Consider the following 26,237-nt stretch of genomic DNA (forward strand, 5'->3'; position numbering starts at 1 on the left):
TCAAAACAAAGGAAGGTCACAAGAGGAGTTCTACAGGGATCAGTACTGAGATCTTTGCTTTTTAATCTTTATGTCAATGATATTGTCACTGAAGTAGAGGGAAATAGTCAGTTATTTTCAGATGATATGAAGCTTGGAAGGGATTATTAGTAATAGTGTCAGTGTGGTTTTTTTGGAATTCACCAATGGGAGGCTGCATACACTACTGGTGGATCGATACTAGAAGTGAAGGAGGCACAGGATCTTGAGATGATAGTCAATAAAAATTTGAAGTTTAGGGGACATATACTGATCAGGCCACATCTGAATTACCCCTGCTAAGATCTGTACCCTCTCCATTGTTAATTTATTTGAATAAATTAACAATGGAGAGGGTACAGAGGTAGATAAAAATAATATCAGCACTTTACAATGTTAGTTATGAGCAACACTGTTTTTGTAAAACAATAAGTGCCATGTACCAGTATGCATTTGTTGAAAGTAGGAAAAGTTAAAAATTAAAATCGTACTACATCCATATGTCATGTGTCTGTTAATAAAGGTGTTGATACACCATACCGTTGCGCACCATCCCAAAACAGAACTGTTTATGAGAACATAATGAGGACATGAAAATTATAGTTTGGTGAATAGAAGATAAAGGGAGTGACAAGATTGCTACATTTAGAGGTATTTTCAGAACTAACACTGGAAAAAAAGGGATGGCTTCTTGTCCATCTAATAGAATAAGGGGAAGAAACTCAGACAAGAGGCCATTCCTGGAAGTTGCAAAAGAAAGTAGCAAAAATGAGGGTGAGAATGGGCTTTTTTGTGTGCGGAAGGTAGTTAGATAATGGAATTCATTGCTTGATGGAAAATAACTATAGAATAACACATATGCCATAGTAAAAAAAAAAAAAAAAAAAAAAAAAGGGGGGGGATTCCATTGTAATCATGTGCCCTAACTGTATGTTATTCCTAGTATTGTTTGAATTAACTATACTGACGATGTCCTATGATACTTAGGATGAAATATTTACTTATTAAAACTTATTACTGTGGTTATTACGTGTGTTTGTTTAGTCATGTACTGTTCTATAGTTATGGATACTCCACAGTTTCACTATATAAGAAATTGTCTGATAGAGTGGTGAATAGGTTTAAAAAGTGGGATGATAGACTTTGTGCTGTCTAAGATGGATTTCCTGTTATGAATCAAGTGACTCCTTGGAGGACCATAATAATAATAATAATAATAATAATAATATGAACAAGATATTTTTAATTATCATGACAGCCAATTCGTGATCCTTTATTATATGGAGTTTTATTATTAATTGAATCACTTGCTAATTTACAATCTAGAAGAGATGAATTGATCACAGAACGTATAAATGTTAGATGATAATAATTAAGAAGCTTTACTTTCATAGCAGTTTTTATATGAACTGTTTGATCCAGCTTGTTAATGTAGAAGTGATTACTGAAACCTGCCAATTTGGGAGTAGGGGAAGAGGAGGATTTTAATTCCAGTTTTTTTTTTTTAAACTCAAGTAATCATTTTGAATTTGTATGCATTCCTAATTATTATAAATATATTAATAACTTATCACTGTAAATGACACCAAGGAACGACTATTTTTTGCATTAGAAAACGTCATTATATAAAAATGGCTAGGAACATTCATTGCAAAAGTAATAGTACACTAGAAAAAAAATACTTACAGAAATGCTAGTGCATTTTTTTTGTTGTTATACATTAATGGATTTTTTTTATATATAACACAGCACATGAAATGAGGACACCTTCCAAATCTGCCTACAAAATTATTTACAATATCTGCTAGTACCTTAGTGTGCAGCATATGGGAGAATCAAAATGTCTTAAGAAGGATCACTGGATCTTTTGCTCCCTTATCTTCACTGCCAAGATAAGGAATGATAATAAAAACATGTTGTATTCAGTTAGTATTCTTAAAAACAAATGTACACGAAGAAAAACAAAATGCTCCCTTGCCTCAAAGTTTACAATTAACTCACTTGACAATTTACCACTCATAATCTTTGGACAAAAATGATCATTTTCTTTTTTTTTTTTGTAATGGATCACTAAGCTTTTGGTTTAGTCTTCTCGATCATCATCACTATCAACATCACCTTCATTTGGTACATCTGCCATATGAATATTACTAAGAAGGTCTCTCATAGCATCTAACAAAGAAGTCACACTACGCCGAAGGTCATTTGAATCATTTTCTGCTGGCGCTGCTCCATCTCGGTGTGGAGCAGGGGGCATTGCACCTTGGATAGGTCCTTCTCGAGGCTGAAAATTAAACTGATATTAAAAAGTAATTTTAACAATTAATTACTAACAACTTTAGTAATAATGTATTACTAAAATTACTTTTAGTAATTTCATCAATGTGAGAATTTCTTTTCACATATGTATTTTAGACAAAATATACAGGGTGTTCGGGATAAATTTGACATATTTATAATTAATTATATTTTTCCGTAAGTTACATGTATTAACACACACTTCTCTTCATTTAAAAGTTTGGACCCTTCTTCATTCATATACAAGATGTCAGAAAGGATGGATAGCTGGAACCCACCTGAATCATGGAAGAGAATAACTTGTATCATGATGATTCGTGCCCGCCATCAAAATAAGGATATTACGACTGCTGCCCAATGCTCCCTGAATACAGTAAAAACAATCAGGCATGAACTAGAGACTTGCAATGGTGACTACGAGGATGTAGCAAGAAGAAAGATCCCTAGCAGACGATCTGATTGCGTTCGTACAGCAGAATTCCTCGCAAATCTGCAGGAACAGGTGTTGAAGAACCCTGGCATTGGAATTCGGGCTTTGTTCGTGGAGTTGCTAACTGTAGTCAAGCCCTGGATAACAAGGGTAGCCAATGGTAGGCCGTATGTATGGCAGCAGGATTCGGCCCCTTGCCACACCTCTGGGAAAAGTCAAAAATGGTTGTCTGAAAATTTCTACGACTTCACCAGTCCAAATGTTTGGCCTCCAAACTCCCCAGACCTTAACCCCATGGATTATTTTGTATGGGGCGCAGTTGAAAAAGACACCAATCGCACTTCCAGTAATACAAAAGCCCAGTTAATGGATAAAATTAAAACAGTTTTTGCGGCCCTTCCCAGGGAGACTGTAGCATCAGCTTGTTCGAGGTTCCGAAGCAGAATTGAAGCTGTGATCGATGCTAATGGTGGTTATTTTGAGTAAATCTTGTTGATAGTATTGTAATTAACTCTGCCTGTAATGTTTTTTTGTCAATTCATTAAATTTAATAGATACAAAGAAGATTTTCTTTTTCCTTACGAAACTGTCAAATTTATCCCGAACACCCTGTATATTACTTAACATAGCATAAATATGAAATGCAAATTTTCTTTTTTTGTCTATCACAGAATACATCTGAATATTTTTTTCAATTAATTTAAACTGATCATATGCTTAGTATGAAATATACTTTCAAATATAAACATCATAGTAATATATAAATTAATAATTTTCTTTTATGTTTAACTGGGACTGGTCAGAATTATCTTAAGGCATAAGATGAAAGTATAATTTCTGCTAACTGCATTTCTATGACTGATCTGACTGTTTCTCTAGGAATGGGATTTGAAAAAGACTAGATTACTGGAAGGGGAAAATCTTGCAACTTTGGTATGAGACTGGCTAACTGACTTTTGCAACTTAATCTTTTCTAAAGGACACTGCCTTGTTATGACTGTACAATGCTGATGTATCACAATTAATATTCACTATGGTACTCTTTTCTGCCTATCAACCAATTTTTGTAACCCACAAAATCGTCAGCGTATTATCATAGGGAATATACTCCACAGACCACTCTCCTCTGGATTCTCTAAACAGACTTAAGCACATAAATCTAGATGTGGCCATATCAAACTCTTATAAAGAGGAATGATAACTTCCTCATCTCTGCATGTTAGAATGGTCTTCAGTAATTCTATGAGATACCCTGCACACCTTTGCAGTATGCCCTCTGAACATCTACTCCTTATCTGCCTACCCCAATCCCTAGCTTCATCAATTTCCTGTAGTCAAGTTCCATCAATGAGGTACACAAATTCTAATCTTTTCATTCCCAAAACCATAACTTTACATTCCTCCACATTAAAGTGGCACCCATTATCTTTTGCCCATACTGCTAGCCTATTTAGCCTACAGCATCTTGATTAACTATCACAATACTCATTTTTCTATCATTAGCAAAAAACTCAGTTGTTTTGAACATTTTCCTTCAAATCATTCCCTATATCATTTATGTACAATTTAAACAGCAGTAGTCCAAGCATAGAGCCTTGTGACACACCACTAGTCACATTTGCTTTCTCCTGAATTCTGCTCCTCCACATAATACTCTTTTGTAACTGTCCATTAGCGACCCCTGATATTCCTATTGCTAACTTCATATCCATTTCCATTTGTTGCAATTTGCGATATGTCCAACTGAGCTGTCACCCTATTATAAAAAGTTAGAAAACTACTTAGCCATGACCTACAATTCACAAAGTCACGCTGTCTTCCTGACTCCAGAGATTACTATGTTCCTCTTCTTATTATTATAATACAAATATCTCCATGGGACCAGGAACTCATTGCAGGAGATCCATTAGCCTATCATACCTCTCCTTAAACTCATTCATTGTTAGGACAATCACAACTACTTCTCCAAGCAAAAAATCTAGTCTACACCCATTAACAAGGCTGAGTCCTTGTTGTTTCCCTACTCATCATATTGAAAAAATTCTTTTATGTGGCTCACATAGAATCCCTGTAATAACTTATAAGTTTCTATTATATCGCATCTCTCTGCTGCCTGTCAACTAAACCCTGCAACCTGTACAATGTCAATCTATTCTCCTAGGGAGTATGTCATAGACCAACAGATTGGCTACTCATCTCTGGATCCTCTCCATCACCTCCTGATCCCCCAAGAAACACAAGTGACCAAATCTTTACACAGTACAGCACCAAATCTTAGGCTTTTTAAGAGGGATAACCTTCCTATATTTACTTGTCATTGTGTCTCCTTCGATATCCAAGTAATCCTTTGCACTTGAGTTCAGAGGGCATATTACAACTTTTGCAAAATGCCCTCTGAATATGCCCTTTTGCAATATTTTCATGCTGAACTGCATAACCTTACATTTTCCAACATTAAAGTGACAACCATTATCCTTCATCCACACTGCCGTTTATTTAAATCATCCTGCAGTCCACACATCTCCAGAAAAGAACTGAAGATAGGAACCATCAATATAAGGAGTATTAATGGAAAGTAAATTGAATATACAAAAGAACTGGAAAAGTACCACATGTACATTATTAGCAATACTGAGACAAGATGACAAAAAAAAAAAAAAAGGTGAGATTGTACTAAATAATATGTATAGGATGTTATTTTCAGTAGTCCAAGCATAGAGCCTTGTAACACACAATCAGTCATATTTGCTTTCTCCTGAATTCTGCTCTTCCACATAATACTCTTTGGTATCTGTCCAGCAGTGACCCCGATATCCCTATCACTAACTTCATATCTGTCTCCATTTGTTGCAATTTGTGCAACAAATGTGGTATGTCGGCACGCCCCTATGGTCAGGGGTGTGCCAGCCATATGTGCAATGTGTGCGATGCACACAGGCACCAGAATAGTAAAGGTGCCAAAGAGGAGGAAATATTTAAAAAAAAAACGTTTTTTTAAAGTGATTTCTTTTATTGGAGGGGGGGGGGGGGATAGGGGTGCCCCTGCCTATGGTCCCACAAAAGGTTCTTCTAAGGAAGAAGTGGAGGAATTTTTTGAGTCATTAGAACAGGCAGCTGACATAAAGAAAATGGAAAAAGTTGTCCTTGTTGGAGATCTCAACAGCAGAGTAGGAAATCAGTCCCATCAGGCATATAGGAACATTTTGGGAAAATTTGGAGAAAAGGGCAAAGCTAATAATAATGTAAAGTATTTTATTATTATTATTATTATCCAGGCCTCCATGGAGTCAAAAGACTCATCTTCTCAGGACACAGAATAGTCATTACTAACATGTTTCAACATAATGTTAGTAATGTTGCATTGTATAAGATCCTGATCAGACCACACTTGACTATTGTTCCCAGATTTGGTCCCTAGGATTTGAAGGGAATAAATTGAATTTGGAAAGGGTACAGAGGCGGATAACAAAGATGGTTTCAGGACTGTACAATATGAGTTATTAGGATCGACTGAGGGAATGTGGACTGCGGAGTTTGGTGGATACAAGAAGGAGTTAAAGGGTAGACATTGGAGAGTTCTTTCACTTGGTGGAATGGAGAGAAGGAGCAATGACAAGGGGCCATCCCTGGAAGTTACGAAAGGAGGCTGTGCGCAAGAGGGTGAGGAGTGGTTTCTTTGCGTGGAGGGTGGTTGAAACTTGGAATGCATTGCCTGAGAGAGAGAGAGATTGGAGCGGGAATGGTCAATGGGTTCAAGGAGTGGTATGATAAACTTTGTGTTTCCTAAAAATGACCTCCCATGATGAGTCTTTTGACTTCATGGAGGCCTGGATAATAATAATAATAATAAAGATGTGCAGAAGTTCACAGGGAGAGAAGACACATGAAATAGGAAAAGCCTCATTGACTATACTATTTTTGATAGTGATATCATCATCACATTGAAAAGAACAGTATGTAAAAATAACAGTAAGTTTTAAAAATAATTAAATTTGAGCAGCTTTTTGTAATTGTACAGTGATAATTGTAAATTGAAGACTGAATTATACAAACATTATTGAAGAAAAAACTGAACAAATTGAAAACAAGAACCAAACCTTACAGTCTCAGTTGCAAACTCTGAAAAAGACTGATTCAGCTAGGGAGGTAAATGTAGTGAAGTTGCCTGGAAGGATAGAAAAATAACACACTATGTTATTTTTTGTCTGGACACAGGAAGTTAAAGAAGCAGTCCTGGAAAAGAAGAAAGCATATCAAAAGTTACTAGCAAATAAATCAGCAGATGCCCTAAACGAATACAGATAAAAATGTAAGAGGCCTAAGCAATATGTAAAAGTAGCTAAACAAAAGTTTTGGGAAGACTTTGGTAAGAGTACGAAAAATAAATATCAGGAAGGTGGCAAAATTTTGGAGGCTAATGAAGAAGCTCAGAAATGTAGGAAAGAGTACTGTAAAAGGAATCAAAGATGATAAAGGTGACATGAAAACCAAAGATAAGGATATCCTAGATGTCTCAAGTAAGTACTTTGAAAGACTGTTAAACGAATCAAGCAGTGACAGAACTGTACTAGAAAATTTTCAAGAGGAATGCAAAAAAAGGAGTACACATACTTGGAAAAAGCAGCAAAAAACTTGAAATGTGAAAAGGCAGCTGGAGTAGATGATATTTGACCAGAAATGCTTAAGAATGGAGGTATAAAATAATTTAAACATGCCAAAAAATTATATTCTTGGTTTAATCCTTTATCTAAGTGTAAGCAAATAAAGTTTTTGCATGAAGTAACTTCACGACTTGCCAATTCATGTATAGAGACTAATGACTTCACATCACTTGCCTTAGTAACCAATAATGCAAAACACATATCCTTGCGGACATGTATAATGCTATGCATTATGGGAAGAGATTACTACCCAGACTGGTTTCTATCTTTATTGAGGTCTCATCAGTGGGTACCAGACCCAGAAGTGATACCAAGGTTGAAATAATGCAGAAGTTATATTTTCATATACAAGTAGCCAAAAGGTGTCACACCTTATTACTAAAATAAGCGTTTTAATAAATAAATAGATATATTACTAAATAAATATTTTAGTAATAAGTTGTGACACCTTTCATGGAAATATGACTTCTGCATTACTTCAACCTTGGTATTACTTCTAGGTCTGATAAGTATTTTAATAAATAAGTAAATAAGTACAAATAAGAATTTGATAAATCAAATACAAATAAGATTAAATCACGAGCTATCATATACGAGAGAGATAAACCAAGGGATCCGACAGGGATGTCCCCTCTCAGCAACTCTTTTTAATATTTACTTAAATGAAATAATAATAAAATGGAATAAAAATTTACATCAAGGAATTAAACTTTCTCCTATAGTGAATTTAAACACTCTCCTTTTTGCCAACGACCAAATAATAATTAAAAATTCTGAAGATAACTTACAGAAAGCTATTTTAGATCTAAATGAGATAGCCGAAGATTATGGTATGATAATATCAACAGAAAATTCAAAAACTAGCCTTTAAAGGATCCAGCAAGAACTAAAATAGTAATAGATAACAAGATCTTAGAACAGGTGAATTCATTTAACTACCTAGGATATATGATCACATATGAAAAAGATATAATAATATAAACATAAAAATCGCAAAATATTTAAAAATAACAGGTGTAATTAACTCTATATTTAAACCAAACCTAGTTGAAAAGCAAACCAGACTAAAAGTATACAATACATTAGCCCTAATATATGGAAGCAAAATCTGGACAATAAAACAAAAAGACAAACAAAGATTAATAACAGCAGAAATGAAGTTTATCAGAAAAACCGCAAAGTATATCCTATTTGATTACAAAAGAAACGAAGAAATTATGAAAGAATTAAACCAAGAACCAGTAATAGAAAAAATTAAAAAATATAAACTTAAACAGATGGAACACGTTCAAAGAATGAAAACAGAAAGATTACCGAAACAAGCCTTAAAGTACAAGCCATTAGGAAAAAGAAAATCAGGACGTCCTCTTAAACGATTCAATGATGACTTCTAAGGCTGGAACAGGCCATGCTAGGTCTAAATCCTTGATGTGCATGATGATGATGAAGTAAATAAGTATATTACTGAAATAAGTATTTTAGTAATAAGGTAATAAATAATAATACTTCCATATACTAGATGTGAAAGGTGTGACGCCTTTTGTCTACTTGTATATGGAAATATAACTTCTGCTTATTACTTCAACCTTGGTATAACTTCTGGATCTGGCTACATTGATGAGACCTCAATAAAGGTCAAACTTGCTCTGGGTAGTGGCCCGTCCCATAATGCATAACATTATACAGGTCCGTAAGGATATGTGCTTTGCATTATGGGATACTAAGGCAAATGATGTGAAGTCATTAGCCTCTATATAGGAGTTGCCCAGCTGTGATGTTACTTCATGCACAAACTTTGTTTGCTTACACTTGGATAAAGCATTAAACCAAGAATATAATTTCTTGGCATCTTTAATTTATTGTATAACCAAGTGGAAAAACTTTCAACATGAAGGTATAAAAAGTTTTGCAGTGGTTACACTGCATAATCCAGAAGGACTGGTCAGAAGGTCGAATTCCCAATGATTGGAGTAGTGTTCTCATAGTAGCCATCTGCGAAAGGGAATAAAGCTGAATTGAGAATTACAGAGGAATTTCTCTCTAAGTGTTCCAGGTAAGATTTATGTAAGCATACTTGAAAAGAGGTTGAGAAAGATTGTGGAAGAGAAACTTGGAGAAGAACAAGCTGGGTTCAGGTCAAACAGAAATTGTCAAGATCAGATTTTCACTTTAAGACAAATAGTTAAGAAATTGTAGAAATATGACAAGGATTTGTATACTTAAGTTTTATAGTTCTTGAAAAGGCATACAGCCAAGAGAAGAGCTTTTCAAAACAGTACAATTATATGGGATGATATTTAAGTTGTCAGTCAGCAGTTAGAAATGAAGGAAATACAGGAAGATAGTTTCATGTAAAATCAGGGTAAGACAAGAAGGATGCACAATTATATCCACTCTTATTCATCATCTATATGGATCACATTATGAAAGAAAGCAGCATTAGGCTTGATATTAGAATTGGAGATGGCAAACTTAGCTCTTTACTTTATGCAGATAATGCTGTACTCCTAAACACATCTAGTGCAATTATATATTTGGCTTAATTCTTTATCCAAGTGTAAGCAAGCAAAGGTTTGTGCCTGAAGTATTTTCAGGACTGGGGCAACTCGTGGCAAAGTGGGATAAGTTCTCATCTCTTGCCTTAGTATCTCCCATAATACAAAGCACATATTCTTAGGGATATGTATAATGCTATGCATTATGGTAAGAGTCACTACCCAGACTGGTTTCGACCTTTATTGAGGTCTCGTCAGTGGGAGCTAGACCCAGGTGGTGATACTAAGGTGGAAGTGATTGAGACGTCATATTTCCATATGCACACTTCCATCAACATCCAGTGCAATTGATGTTGCATCTATCTCCATCTCCAGGATTCTCTAAATTGAATAACAGCCATAACAAATTTGGCATGAAAATCAGCAATAAAAAGACACCAAAAATATGAAAATTGGCAAGAGCATAGAAATTTTCAGCTGCATTCTGAATGGAGATCCTACAGAACAAGTAAAATATTGAAACTATTTAGGTACAATTTTTATTGAAGATGGCAGGTTGAATGTGGAAATAGACAACAGAATAAGCAAAGCTGGTATGTGGGTAGCCAGCTGAATAAATTTATATGGAATAAGAAAGAAATTAGCCAAAACACTAAACCAGCAGTATATAAGACAGTGTTCAAACTAGTTTTAAGTTCTGGATCTGAGAGTTGGGTTAGAAATAAAGCACTTGATCAAAGACTAGACAGAGACCACAAATATGAGGGTTCTGAGAAAAATTAAGGGAGTGAGCCAATCGGATCAATGACAGAATCATATTAAAAATGAAGACATTAGAAAGGAACTTGACATTATTAGCATTCAAGAATGTGTCAGCAGAGCTAATCTAAGATGGTATGGTAACTTACATTGAATGGGTGGGGAAAGGTTAACAAAACAGGTCTTTGATGCCAAGATGGCAGGAAAGAGAAAGACCAAAGTCTAGGTGGATCAGAAGTGCCTTAGAAGCATGAAATGTTATATATATGACAATATTGGAATGCTCAGAGGTAATAGATTGATTTGGAGGAAAATTGTTGATAGGAGATTAATAATATAAAATGAATCATGTAGTGCTGTCATAGTAATCTGAACACCTCTTGGGGGTACTTATCAGGAAATTGATGATGCAGTCCACATGATCCCTTAAATCATTTCTTATATCATTAATATGGAAATTAAAGTGTAGTGGCTCTAGTACAGAGCCCTGAGTCACACCACTTGTCATCCTCATTCGCCTTGCTTCCATTTCCCTTATGCTACTCTCTGGTCTGTTTGTCTGTAAGCTCTCCCTATCCATGCCACCAACTTAATATCCATTCCCATTTGTCTCCAACTTATGTAATAGTTTGGTAATCTGTCAAACACCTTTGCAAAGTCTAGCAGTATCATGGTGTAGCTATTTCGTTTGTCTAATTCTGCTGTCAGTTCATAATTAAATGTGAATTAATTACTATGGTAGGATCTACCTTTTACAAAACCATGCTGCCCAACATAGAACTAACATATTCCTAAGCACCTCATTCCTGAACTTTTAATCAATTTTTCCAATACTTAACTAGCACTCCTGAAATACTAATTGGTCTGTAATTTGTTACTTCTGTTTTGGAACCACCTTTATGTCACTGTCCGATTCTCTTTCCACTCTCTCGGATCCTTGCCAGAGCTGAGACTCAGATTAAATACTTTCACCAGATGCACTGGCAGTTCTGTAACACATTCTTATAATACAAGGCAGACATGCCTGGAGGTGCTCAGCATATTCCTAGTGATATTTTTCAATATACAGTGTCATACCCCGACTTACGCGGTTTCTTATATGTACGTATTCCCGTCCCGCCTCTCCACTAGTCGTATCTTTCCAGCACCAGCTGCATTCGCCAGTGTCGCACATGCTGTGAACAAGCACTGACGTGTTTCGCACGGTCTTCATTCATGCACAATTTTTATAGTCTAGAAACCTTGCGATTGTTTAATGTTATGTTCTTGATAAAAATTTTATCACATAAAAAATAATAATGTCATCCAAAAGAAGCAAGTCCGATTCTTCTACTGCTAGCAAGAAAAGAAAAACATTGACTTTGGAAACAAAACTCAACATTATTAAGGATTTTGAAGGCAGAATGAAAATTTGTGAGCTAGCAAAGAAGTTCGATCTACAGGAATCCACAGTAAGAACAATCATAAAAGAAAGGTTTACAGATTTTGGAGAACATAGATTCTAATGAGGAACGAATTGTAGCCAGAAGGCAAGGAATAAAAAAATCATTAGCTTGCTATGACAAGAAAAAGACATTATGCCGTCAGACGAATCTATTAGATTTTATGAAACCATCGACATCGAAATAACTTTCTTTTTTTTATGTACGAAAAACTACAATTATGATTATATTTCTTAAAAAATATAGGTGTTTTTGTAAACCTTTGGTCCCAATTGTATGTTTGTATATATAAATTACATGCAAAATTATATCCCGAGTTACGCGCTTTTTGTTGGTCCCACCTACCACGTAACTTTGGGGTTTTACAGTCTCTGTCACATCAGCAACTGCAAAGTGTAGACTAGGATGATATACCCATCTAAAGTGATCATTGTAGCTCAACTATTTCATGTGATTCTGTCACATTCCTATAACTGGCACAGATTAAAGTTATCGTTCCATAATCATTCTTTCTCTTACCTAGTATATAGTGAAAATACCATTTTTGGATTTAATTTGACCTGCTTAGCTAATTTTTTCTCATAATCTGATTTAGTCTTCCTCACCATACTAATTAGCCTTCTTGCACGTACTTTGTATTGTTTACAACTCCTACTCATCAGCATTATAGTTCCACATAAAGCCTTTCTTGAATGAGAATTTCTTGTTTAGCAACTTTCCAGAAGACGGCATGGTCACTGTCTCCAACTAAGCCTTCAAATGGAGAGAGTGACTGCATGGTCGCTGTCTCCAATCCAACCAAATTTTTTTTTTTTTTTCAATCCCTGTGTAATGACAAAACTCATCCATCTAGCATCTGATTTATAGTGCTGACTTTGGGCATATGGTCTGATATTTCTTCCTTCAGATACCCATGACTGTCATCTCTCATGCACTGGTAACATCCTTCCCTTGCAGATTCTTATGCCATGACACTGCTTCAAACTGCCTACTAGGTTTGTCATAATCACCTGTGCAGTCTACATATACTCCTCCTTAATTGAAAATTGCACACATTTGGCAACCTCCCAAATCAAGACTGCATGACCACTCTCTCAATTGGATTAATATGGCTATTTTGGTTATGGATGGATCTTCTGATCTTATGAAGAGATCCACCACTCTCGCAACCCTGAGTCCCTGAATGATGTTTCATGCAATCATCTCATAGCAGGTGAATAAATTCCATTTCCTTCCTGACATTTGATTTTTTTTCCCTCCTTCCAATCGTATGTCTCCATAAACTAGGAGGAGGAAAGAGTACAAGTCAAGTCCTCTCATCATAATTTCATGACCTGAAAATCCTAGTGCTAATCTGCTGAATTTCCCAAGCATGTTTTCGACAACCTGTGCAACCCACCCCACCCCTCCCCCAATCAGACACACACACACATATGCTGGCCTATAGCAGCAACCAGCTGTATCTTTTACCCTATTGATCTATCTCACACAAGTCTGCCTCAAATAAACTCCATCCACATATCCTGTCTTCCGGATCTACTACTCTTTATGGATTGCAATTCATAGACTGCTTATTATTATTATTATTATTACCACCCCAAGACCTCATTGAGTCAAAGACTCATCTGGAAGGTCCTTTTATCACATACACAGCTCATCATACTGTGTTTTAAACACAGTATGTGGTGTCTGCAAACTCTTTGCAGACACCACATTTTCAGGCAAGGCATTCCAATCATTCACAACTCTGCTTGAAAAAAACCTGCCTCTCATTCCCCTACTCACACCCTCTTTATACAGTTTCCAGGGATGACCTCTGGTTCTCCCCTGATCTCCCACTATTCTCTGTAAAACTTCTCCAACATTGATCCTATAACAACCGTTTACCAACTTGTAGGTCTCTATCATATCTCCCCTCTTCCTCCTGTCCACCAGACTCTGCAAATTACATCTTCTCAATCTTTCCTCATACTCGACATTCCAGAGGTCAGAAACTACCTTGGCCAGTCTCCTTTGGACCCTTTCCAATATCGCTTCATCCTTCTGAAAACCCGGTGACCCAGATTTGGTCACCGGGTTTTCAGAAGTTTTCGGTGACCAATAGTCCATGTGTGGCCTAATCAAAGCCTTATACAACGGAACAAGAATATCCCTACTTCTACACGTCAGTGTCCTCCGCATCATTCCTAGAAGCCTTTGTGTTGTCTTCACAATTTTGGCAATGTGTCCCCTAAATTTTAGATCTTTATCCACTATCACCCCCAGATTTCTTATTTCCTCTACCTCCAACAATATATTCTCACCAAGCATAAATTCTGCATACCATCTTTGTTTTCCAAATTTTAAAACCTTACATTTTGCAACATTGAACTCACATCCCCATTTCTGTGCTCAATCACTCAATCTATTCAAGTCTTCCTGTAAGGCTACTACAACATCTTCACTACACTTCATGGTTCGTCCCAACTTTGCATCATCTGCAAACAACTGAATATCTCCATCCAAATCTTCACCTATATCATTAATATACAAGTTAAACAGCAATGGACCTAAAACAGACCCCTGAGGAACTCTTTTATGATGAAATTCATTCTCAATATTCTCTGAAGCTATCTGTTTATTGCAATCAGTGTTACCATAATTAAACTCACCCACAATGATCACCCATTTTCTCATTCACTAAGCCAAGTTGTCAATACTTTTTCCAGCCTATAACCAGCCTATAATTTTCCAGCCTCACACCATACTGCCTAAAACCACTACCACTATTGTACCTCAACCTTATAAAGACATAATTCCCCTTTTAGGGGGAATGGTTAGAAAAGGAGGGAGAGTGTTGCTATCATCAGCAACACTCTCCCTCCCTTTCTATCCTCATGAAAAACATCATACCCTTCCATTTATTTTTCCATCAGGATATCATTCTCATCAAACCATGTTTCACTTATTCCAGCTTATCCCAATGCTTATTCCACTTATTCCAATGCAAAAGCAGCATCATGAGAAGCTAGAGTGGAAAAGGTATGGTGGAGAAAGGAATAATGGTGAGTGAGCAAGAGGTATATGAGGAACTAAGTAAACCTGACATTAGTATGGCAGTAAGAGTTGACAATATATCAATATATTGGAGGGAATGCTCTAAGAAATTAACAGTATCTTGGCACACCTGTTTAACATGAGTTTTGCAAGAGGGCAGGCAAGTCCCAAAAGAGTGGAAAGTGAGAAAAATGGTTTCATTTCATAAAAGGGGGGAATAAGTTTGTATTAAGATGTCAGAGAAGTTGGAAAGGATCAGAAATTAGTTGATATTAGCACTATTCTCTATGAACGTCAGCATGGATTTGTTAAAGGTTTGTCAAAAATTTTGAAATGAAGAAAAAAAACAAAAAAAACAGAGGAATTACACTGCTTGGAAATAAATCAATGGACACCATAGTGTGAAGAGCAAAAAGCCATGGTGCCAACCTTAATAAGAAGTAGAACCTCCTTTCTCTGCAATTACTGCAGCAATCCTATGGAGTGCACATTCCACAAGTGGATGATAGTGATCAGTGGGAATTTTGGACCCATTCTTCCTGTAGGCATGTAATGAGATCCTGGACTATTGTGGGGAGGCATCCCTTGACCTTGCCTGATGCTCCGGTTCATTCCCCAGATGTTCAATAGGGGAAGGGATTGCATATTGTGGTCCTACCACAATATGCAATCCCTTTTGAGGCTCACAACTCTGAATGTTTTTTTTTTTCATGCAGATTCATGTTCCAGTTGATGCCTGGAACTCTGCATTCAACGTGCCAGCCGACTGATGGTGGTTTTTACATATTATCCTTTGTGGCACCCTATAATCATGTTAGGTGAGCGTAATGGGTTGTCCACTGTGGGTAGCACTTGCAGTTGATTTCCTGTGTTTCCATCTCAGCATGTTATCACTGATTGTTGACTTGGGATGGCCCAATTGTCAACAATTTGCTGAACAGATAGGCCTGCAACATGGCATTCTATCGCAATGCCTCTTTCAAAGTCCGCCAGTTCCCTTCTCGCAGCCATTTCACCCTGACACAGTTGCACTGACTTGGGAGCATCATGTTCCTCCAATTTATACCAGCCACAAACATGTGACACTACATGGCACGATGCATTTGCCCATGGTGGTGGGGGGGGGGTGTCCATTGACTACTGTCCAAGCAGTGTATAGTAAGTAGAAAAGTGCTAAATTGCCTATCTATCTATCCCAATGGCTTTAACAGGCCTTTAAGGCCCACAACCTTCCAAGCATGCTTGGATTTCGTAACCGAAATACGACGATAGAATGGTCACTCCTATGCCTCAAGGTATTCTTGGCTGTATCCCTGTGTGTTCAAGGGGCCGGTTTGCCTGCTTGCGGGATGAAAAACACCAGATAAACTGGCGGAAAAAACCCTACTGCCCGCGCCCAAGACCGGCTAACTTGGCTATGGCTGAGGAAGATCCTTCAGCTCCTCACGTCTCCGACGGGAATCGAACCTAGGACACTCCTTCCCCAGGCATATGGTTGCGAAGCGCAAAGCCACTAGGCTAACCGCGCGGACTGCTAAATTGCCTATGATCTGCTCATTATACTGTTCTTTTAGGCAACTCAGCAAAAGAACTTAGAGAAATGAATTTAATTCAGAAAATAAAAATAAAGTATTAATAATAATTTTATTGAGAAAATACGGAATTTTATTCAAAAACCAAGACATGAGCTCATAAGCACATGCGACAGTCATAGCTGAGTTGACAGGATTATACTATTAGATTTCAGCAGATTATATATACAGTGGAACCTCAGTTGTCGAACATAATTCATTCCTAAATGCTGTTCGGAAACTGATTTGTTTGAAAACTGAAACTGTTTTCTCGTAAGAATTAATGTAAAATGGATTAATCTGTTCCCAAACCCGAGATGATTGCTTATTTAAATCTTTATAAGAGTACTTCATGCATAAAATTATACAAAAACAATGAAAATGCATAAAATCTTACACATAAAGAATAACCACAATAAATAGATAAAATGCAGTATAGACGAAAATTTAACTTCTCTTTACCTGGACGGAGGAGGTTGATGGCATAAGTGGAAGGTGGTGAGGAAGGGGAGTCCCCTTCCATAAAAACATCAGGTAACTGTCTTTCTGGGTTTTTTCTCTTTCTCTTTTCTGTCTCTTGGCACCACTCGACTCTGCTTGAGACACACTGGGCCTCTGTCTCACTAAAAACCTGTCCAATGAGATTTGTTTTTGCCTGCATTTTAAAATGTTTCTGAAGTGAGACATGGCATTGTTAATTGGATAGGTTTATGATGCATTTGCTACAGCTTTGTCAGTGTGACATCTTTCCACAAAACTATGCACCTCATCCCATTTCGCACACATTTCATAACAAAGAAATAGGAACATCCTCTCTTCCTTCCTCTGTCTCTGAAGACATTTCCTCCACCACCGACTTTTACTGCTCCTTCTGAAGGTGTTCCAGTTCTTCCGTGGGGAGCTCATTCCTGTGGTCCTCCACTAACTCCTCTACATCGGCATTGTCAACTTCCAAGCCCATGCTTTTGCCCAGAGACACAATATCATCAACAACAGCAACATACTCGGCCTCAAAGCCCTCAATTTTTCTGTCTGCTATACAGCCTGGCCACAATTTCCTCCAGGCCGAGTTCATGGTCCTGTAAGTCACTTGCACCCAGGCTTTGTCAAGGATACTTAAGTAATGGAGGATGTTGAAGTGATTTTTCCAGAATTCTCTGAGTGTTAATTCTGTGTCAGAGGCCACTTCAAAACACCTTTGAAACAGTGCTTTGGTGTAGAGTTTCTTAAAGTTCAAAATGACCTGCTAGTCCATGAAATGGATTAGCGCAGTCGTGTTAGGAGGCAGGAACTTCACTGTAATAAAATCAAACTCCTCCACCAACTCGTCCTCCAAGCCTGGAGGGTGAGCAGGAGCATTGTCCATCACAAGGAGGCATTTTATTGGCAAATTTTTTCTTGAAAGTATTTTCTCACACTTGAGGCAAAGACTTCATGGATCAACTCAATAAAAAATTGAAGTCTAACCTAATCTACTACAGTCTAACCAAGCCTTACTATTAGCCCTCCACTTAACAAACATTTACTTTTCATCACGTTATTTTTCTTAAACACCCTCTAGGATTCTCAGAGTGGTACACAAGCAACAGCTTAACCTTGAAGTCCCTGCTTGCATTTCTACATAGCCTGTCCTTCATTGGCTTATGTCTTGGCAATGCTTTTTCCTCCTGAGTGAGTAGGTCCTCCTTGGAAGTTTTTTTTCCAAAATAGGCCATTTTCATCACAGTTGAATGCTTGTTGGGGAAGAAACCCTAGTCTTTACATAATCACTAAATTCTTGCACATATTTCTCAGCAGCTTCTTGGTTCGAACTCGCAGCCACCCCATGCCTAACCACACTATATATGCCACTTCTCTTACATTTCTTGAACTAGCCTCGAACACATCAGTATCACCACTCGTACCAGGGTTTTACTTTAATAGATCATGTAATTGCCTCGCTTTTTCACAAATTACAGCCTCAGAAACACTATCACCAGCTAACTGTTTCTCTTTTATCCAAATCAGAACAATTTGTCCACTTCTTCAATCGTCTGTGATCTTTGTTTAGTAAGAACTTTCACTCCTTTTGCAACATCAGCTCCCTTGATCTGTATTTTCCTTTTTATTTTTGAGTATTGTACAGATCGTTGATTTTGCTATACCGAACTGCACAGCAAAATCCAAGACACAATGCCATTTTCATGTTTGGATATGATTTCTTTTTTCACTTCTATCATGGTTCTAACAACTTTTCTTTTCACACTGTGATATTACTATCTTTCTTCGGCCCCCATGGTGAGTTATTTAATAATAATTTATATATATATATATATATATATATATATATAAAAAAAGAAAATCAAAAAAAGGCACTGCATATTCCAGCAGGTGTCTGCACTGAGCGGAGTCTGCAGCGTAACTGATACTCTCCCACCATACAACTCTGTCTGCGGAGCATGTGGTTGCTAGTTTGCCTGTTTGGGAACCGAGATTCTGTTAGGGAAACCGGTTGATTTTTTGTTCAGAAAATATTCAGGAACCGATTTGTTCGAGATGAGAGTCGTTTGACAACCGAGGATCCACTGTATTCTATATATTAATACACACACACAGTTAATAGTAATCACTTCCTAAAACTTTGAGATTTGTATACGATCAAGATTAGTTAAGATTTGGACAATTTTGTAGTATTGCAAATGTTTCTCATGAAATCTTCACTGTGTTAGACTGTTATAATAGCTAGTTTACTCCTTGAGAGCATATACAGAAAATGATTATGATTATAACTGTATTTTCCTACAAGGAAAACATGATCAAATTTAAACTTTCTGGAATGAAGACATTTTGTCTGGTATCAACAGCATAAGAAGCAAAGCTAGACTTGTTGGATTCCAAAAATTAAAGCAAAGTATTGGATTCTAATCAAAGCAGAGTAGGCAGTCACTCCAAAGTAGAAAGATGACATGAGCAGAGTACTTGATAGACATCTGGTAAGGAGATAAGTGATAATGTATCCTTTGTAGATGGTAAGAAAGAAGAGTGCTTCTGAGTTGGTTGAAAGAGACGTATAGATTGAATTGTATGCCATTTTTAGAGGTACTTTTAAGGTAGGGTTCTGAAATTATGAATAATTTTCTGAATGGTAGTTGAATTGTATTCATTAGACATCAGAAGAGCAGATTGTATGAGCTCTATGTACAAGACTTTTGATAATATCCATTTTATGCAATGAATGATAGGACGAGTGAATGTATCTGAAAGTAAAGTGTGGTTTTTAATAAACCGAAAATTCAACATGAATTTTAAATTATTAATGTAAGAATTTTAAATTATTAAGGCCAAAAAAGGTTGACAGTTGTTAGATTCACATTCAATAGCAAACATGATACAAAAGTGCAAAGAGTGTATTTTTTCCAGGAACTAAAGTAATTCTGACTCTGAGTGGGACTATAATGCAAAGATATCATGAAGAAAACAGTCATATATGAGGCTCAGGCTAAATAGTGTGAAAGATGCTCCATAAAATAATAAAGCTGGTGAGACAGAACTGCTCATTGCTGTTCCTTCAGTTTGTCTGAACAACCCTCCATGTAAAATAGTCTGCATGATGGTGAATTTAAATAAGCTAACAGTGTACACACAACAAAAAACACAGTATAGATGTGAAACCAAAACATCAAAATAGTAGCAACCTTGCATGTTTATTTTGGACAAAAGATTACAGTCAGGGAAGACTGTGATATAAATGTTATATAAAGAATTCTGGGAAGTCTTTGGAAAATGCTCAAAAGGGAACATCCTCATCTGCTTGAAAGAAAAATAATGAACATTTTTATACTTTCAATCATATGAAAGTGAAATGTGGACTTCAACCAAAAAATGGAATGACAAATTGAGGATTACCTAGAGAAAAATGGGAGACTACTTGGTATTATCCTTTACAATAGAAATGTTAGAGCTCAGACTGGTGAGCGTGAGAGACATTGTGATAGACATTAAAAGATTCACATGATAATGGACACACTTTCAAGAAGAAACTCAAAAATGAAAAAACATAATTTCTCAATGGTACTCTGGAGATGCTCTGACTAAAAATGAAATATGATTGAAATCTCATTCAGTATGAGAATACAAAGGGAAAAGTACAACATGCACAGCTTGGATGCTGCCAAGATAAACAAGATCCATGTATCCAACTAAACAATTGTGTCTGGGGAGGCACAGTTTCAAAGTCAAAGAGATATAAGGACACTAAGTGAGAAAATCATAAAGAAAGTGCTCAAGGAAGAACTGAAAGCAATTATGGAAAAATTGAAGATAGAAACAGCAAAGTGGCATTGCAATCAAGAGAGTAGTAGGAGAAAGAGTCACACAGACAAAGAAGAGGTGGATTTCACAAGAGACATGAGAATTAATTCGAGAAAAAAAGAGCAGCAAAGATTAAGAAAGATATTTCTTGGAAATAGAACAGTACAAAGTGAAGTTGTGGAAAGTTTGTCAATGTGATTACAATGTATATTATACTTGACAAGAAATTAGATTCTTGCTTTAATCCCATCTTTAATCCCAAAGTGCAAGCATAAGAATGAAATAACTTCATGACTAGTCTTCTTGTATGTTTCAAAAAGGAAATACTGTGAGTAGACATATGAATTAAAAATTATAATAACGAAATTAACTCACGTAAAATATTATTTATTAGTATAATTTTCAAAAGGTGCCACCTAAGTAGCTAATGTAAGATAACTAAAAAGGTCAATAAATTTCCTAACTAAAAAAAAAAAAAAAAAAAAAAAAAAAAAAAAAAATTATATATATATATATATATACATACAATTAAAAAGTTAGAAAAGATTAGCTGATTTTTAAAGTACTATCCCCCATAAAGGGGATAGAAGTAAACCATCGGATCTGTTTAAGTTAGGAGAGTGAAGTAAAGTTTCACATGTTTCTTTATAAAGCCATTCCATGAGGAACCGACTTTTGTGAAGGACTCTTGTCTTGTTCCAATGAACTCTATGTCTAGTGATGATGGCATGTTCTGCAAGTCCAGACTGTTCAGGTTCAAGGTATTGAATATAAGACTGATGTTCTTCTAGCCAAATAGAGGCAGATCTTCCTGTTTGTACAAAATAAGATAATCCACAAGAGCAAGGAATCTGGTAGACACCTGGATAACTAAGATGTGGAAGCTTGTCCTTTGGAGAAGTGAAAAAGGTGGAGATTTTCCTGAAAGGTCGAAAGGCAACAAAAATATTTAGTGGTTTCAAAGCTTTTGCTATGCGTTCACTAATGCCTTGCACATAAGGGATAGGAATGCGTGTTATTTCTTCTGTATTTGAAGAGGAAGACATATTAAAACTATTCAAAGCTCTTTTGATGAAAGAATTCTTATATTCATTAGATAAAAAGGAGGAAATAATATATTGCACTTCTTTTTGTAACAGATCATCTGAAGAACAAAAAGGCCAGATGAAGCAGTGTTTTAATAGTTCCTGCCTGGGATGATGAGATTCAGCATGGATATAATGGCCTGTATGAGTCTTCTTTCTATAGACTGAGAAATGTAGGTTACCATCTGGTACTGCTTACCATTGCAAGAATGTTCTTGAAGTGGATAGATACGGCAGGATTATGGTGTGGGGAAGCATTATGCTTAATGGAGGTACCAAGCTACAAGTGCAAAAAGACACTATGACTGGTGAATCATGTTGCAACGAAGTTCTTCAACATCAGGTTCGATAGTTCTGCGATGAATTCATTTTTATGAACGACAATACCATACTGCATTGTATATGAGCAGTGGAGATATTCTTGAAACTGAGGATATTAATTGAATTGAGTGGTCAGCACACTCCCCAGATCTCAACCACACAGAACATGTTTCGGATTCAATAAGGAGATGCACTGCTGCTTGAAATTCCTCTCCAGAAAACAAATAAGACCTTATATTTGCTCTGAAAGAGGAGTGGGCCTGTATGTCTCAAGAACTCCTGAATCACTTGGTGCTAAGCATGTTACAACTTTGTGAGAGCTGCATCGCAGTTTGGGGTGGACATATTCCATATTGAAATGTTTCTCTGCATAGTTTTCTGTAAGCACTGTACATTCATTCCTTAACTGCGTCCTTAGAAAATCTGTAACTTTTGTCAAAAACATACTGCAATTTAATTTGAAAAAAATTTTCATCATCATCATCATCATCAAATTCCTGCCATGTACCCTCAAGGGGAGTACAGGATATGATAGTACTACATGAAAAAAATTACATCATTATTAATTTCCTATCTACAATTTTCTTCCAAATCAGTCTGTTACCTGTCAAGACTCCAACATTATCAGATCTTATATTTCTATCGTCTAAAACATTTTGTACCGTATCAATCCACCTATATCTTTGTCTTCCTCTGGGTCGTTTTGCTGCCAACCTGGCAGAGAACACTTGTTTTGCTAATCTTTCCTCGCCCATTCTGTTTAAGTGACCATACCACCTAAGATTAGCTCTGTTAACGCATTCCTCGATGCTGACAATGTCAAGTTCTTTCCTAATATCCTCGTTTTTAATATGATATTGCCATTGATGCCATCTGTTCATGCCTATAATCTTTCTCAGGACTCTCATATCTGTGGTCTCTAGTCTTTGGTCAAGTGTTTTACTTCTGACCCAGCTCTCAGATCCATAAGTTAAAACTGGTTTGAACACTGTCTTGTACACAGCTAATTTAGTGTTCCAACTGATTTCTCTCTTATTCCATATGAATTTATTCAATTGACTTCCCACCATACCAGCTTTGCTGATTCTGTTGTCTATTTCTATATTTAATTTACCATCTTCAGTAAAAATCGTGCCTAAATAGCTGAAATGTTTTACTTGTTCCACAGGTTCTCCATTCACAACACAGTTGACATTTTCAATGATTCTGTCTATTTTCATTGTCTTTGTCTTTTTATTGCTGACCTTCATACCATATCTATTACAACAGCTATTCAATTTAGTCAGAGAATCTTGCAGACTTGTAGCAGATTTATTTAGAAGTATAACATCATCTGCATAAAGCAAAGAGCTGACATTAACATCTCCAATTTTGATATCATGTTTAATACCACTTTCCTTCATAATGTGATCCATAGAGATAATGAATAACAGAGGGGATAATGTACATCCTTGTCTCACAGCAGATTTAACATTAAACCATCTTCCTGTACTTCCTTCAATTCTAACTGCTGACTTACAACTCAAATAAAGACTAAGTATTGCTTGATATAATGCCCCATTGACACCATATAACTGAAGCGTATTGAATAGCTTCTCTCTTGGCACCTTGTCATATGCCTTTTCCAGATCGACAAAACTTAAATACAGATCTTTGTTATATTCCCATGCTTTCTCTACTATTAGTCGTAAAGTGAAGATCTGATCCTGACAGCCTGTATTTGGCCTGAATCCAGCTTGTTCTTCACCAAGCTTTTCTTCCACAATTCTTCTCAACCGTTTCTCGAGTATACTTGCATAGATCTTGCCAGGAACACTCAGTAGAGAAATACCTCTGTAATTCTCACATGCAGTTTTATTTCCCTTTTTATATATGGGTACTATGAGAGCTCTACTCCAATCATCGGGAATTCGTCCCTCTGTCCAGGCTTTCTGAACCATGCAGTGCAGCCACTGTAAGACTCTTATACCACCATACTTCAGCATTTCTGGTCGAATATCATCTACTCCTGCTGCCTTTCCTCATTTCAAGCCTTTGATGGCTTTTTCTACTTCTAGTATGGATATGTATTCCTGACTGCATGCCTGGTCAGTGTTTTTTATCACTGTGCTGTCATCACTGCTTGTTTCATTTAGCAGTTTTTCAAAGTAATTACTCCATACTTCAAGGATATCTTTTTCTTCCGTTTTTCATGTCACCTTTATCATCTCTAATTCCTTTTACAGCACTCTTTCCTCCATTCTTAAGCTTCTTCAACAACCTCCAGAATATTTTGCCACCTTCTTGTTTATTTTCTATGTTCTTGCCAAAGTCCTCCCATGACTTTTGTTTAGCTAGTTTTACACAGTGTTTAGCATTCTTGCATTTGTCTCTATATTCTCTAAGAGCACAAGCTGACTTATTTGACAGGAACTTTTGGTATGCTTTCTTCTTTTCCTTCACTGCCTCTTTAACTTCCTGTGTCCACCAGGGAGTTCTGATTTTTTTATCCTTACAGATAACCTCACCACATGCCTCTCTGGCAGAATCAATCAATCAATGTTTTCTTCAGAGTTTGCCACTGAATCTCCAAGGTTTGATTCCTGTTCTCAAACTCTTTCATTTTTTCTTAAATAATCTTTGTGTATTTTAGCCTACAGTTCACATCTGAGATCTGCTCAACTTTTATTCACTTTAAAACTTTCTTACATGTTATTCTTTTCATTATGAAATTCAATTTTATCCTGCTCAAGACTAAATAGTGATCACTTCCAATTTCAAATCCTCTGTACACTCTGGTGTCCTGCACCAGGGAGAAAACATCACTATCAACAATAACATAGTCAATGAGACTTTTCTTATTCCTAGCCTCTTCTCTCCATGTGAATTTGTGCACATTTTTATGTTGGAACATGGTGTTAGTAATAACCAGTCCATGTCCTGAGCAGAAATCCAACAGATATTTGCCATTATTATTAGCTTTGCTCTTTTCTCCAAATTTTCCCAAAATATTTTTGTATGTCTCACAATCATTTCCTACTCTGCTATTTAGATCCACAACAAGGACCAACTTTTCATTTTTCATTGTGTCAGTTGCTTTTTCTAAAGCATCAAAAAATTCCTCCACTTCTACCTTAGTAGAACCTTCTGTGGGACCATAGGCACAAATAAGTCTCGTTGTCCAGTTCCCCATTCTCATATTTGCCCACATTACTCTACTTGAGACTGACTGCCATTCAAGAAGATTAGCCTCGTATTTTGTGTTGAATACTATGGCTACTCCTTCTTTTCCTTGATTGTCATTGCCTGAATATAACATTTTGTATTTATTGCTCAGAAAGATCTCACCAGTTTTGGTCTTTTTTGTTTCAGTCACCCCTATTATGTCGATCTGGTACTTATCTAATTCCTCAGCTAGCTCCATTTCTTTGCCATTCAGGCTTCTTACGTTGATAGTACCGATCTTTAACTCTGGTGATGTTGAGTTGGGTTTATTTTCAGATTTGTTCCAGTAGCTGACTTTTCGTTGTTCGCCCTGGTTCCCTGGCGAAAACAACAGGGGCCTTGTTTAACCTGGTGACATCCCAGCCGGCATGAAATTTTGTCATGTTGTTCCATCATTTTTTATTTTGGTTTAACCAATAAGAATACAATTTGGTCGGCTAAATCCCAAATTGCCAGCTCATCCTCATCCGTTCAGTATCCAAGTAGATACCCAACAGGGTGCACTACAAGAAGGTGAGGATTGGACATTAGGTCAGAACCCCTGGTCGGTTCTCCGCATTCCTTTAAAGGCTATGTGGAGGTCTCCTCTCAGTTATACAGCTTTGACCCTTAAGCACCCCCAAAAAA

At 36.6% G+C, this 26,237-nt stretch overlaps 1 protein-coding gene across 2 annotated transcripts in view; it reads right to left on the reverse strand.

The window, feature by feature from the left end:
- Positions 1–1,287: 1,287 nt before the first annotated feature.
- Positions 1,288–26,237, reverse strand: part of Nulp1 (Nuclear localized protein 1) — a 362,638-nt gene continuing 337,688 nt past the window's right edge. The window contains exon 15 of one of the 2 annotated variants that reach the window (XM_090397712.1): positions 1,288–2,302. In XM_090397712.1, the coding sequence (XP_090253838.1) occupies positions 2,102–2,302 (201 nt within the window). In that variant the 3' untranslated portion in view covers positions 1,288–2,101. Of the gene's footprint in view, positions 2,315–26,237 lie in introns of both variants that reach the window. The other variant, XM_090397711.1, reaches the window with a different exon arrangement.

Source organism: Typopeltis vanoorti, chromosome 9 (genome assembly GCF_054136105.1).
Source record: "Typopeltis vanoorti isolate ZY-2024b chromosome 9, IOZ_Tvanoo_1.0, whole genome shotgun sequence".
Classification (NCBI taxonomy): Eukaryota; Metazoa; Arthropoda; class Arachnida; order Uropygi; family Thelyphonidae; genus Typopeltis; species Typopeltis vanoorti.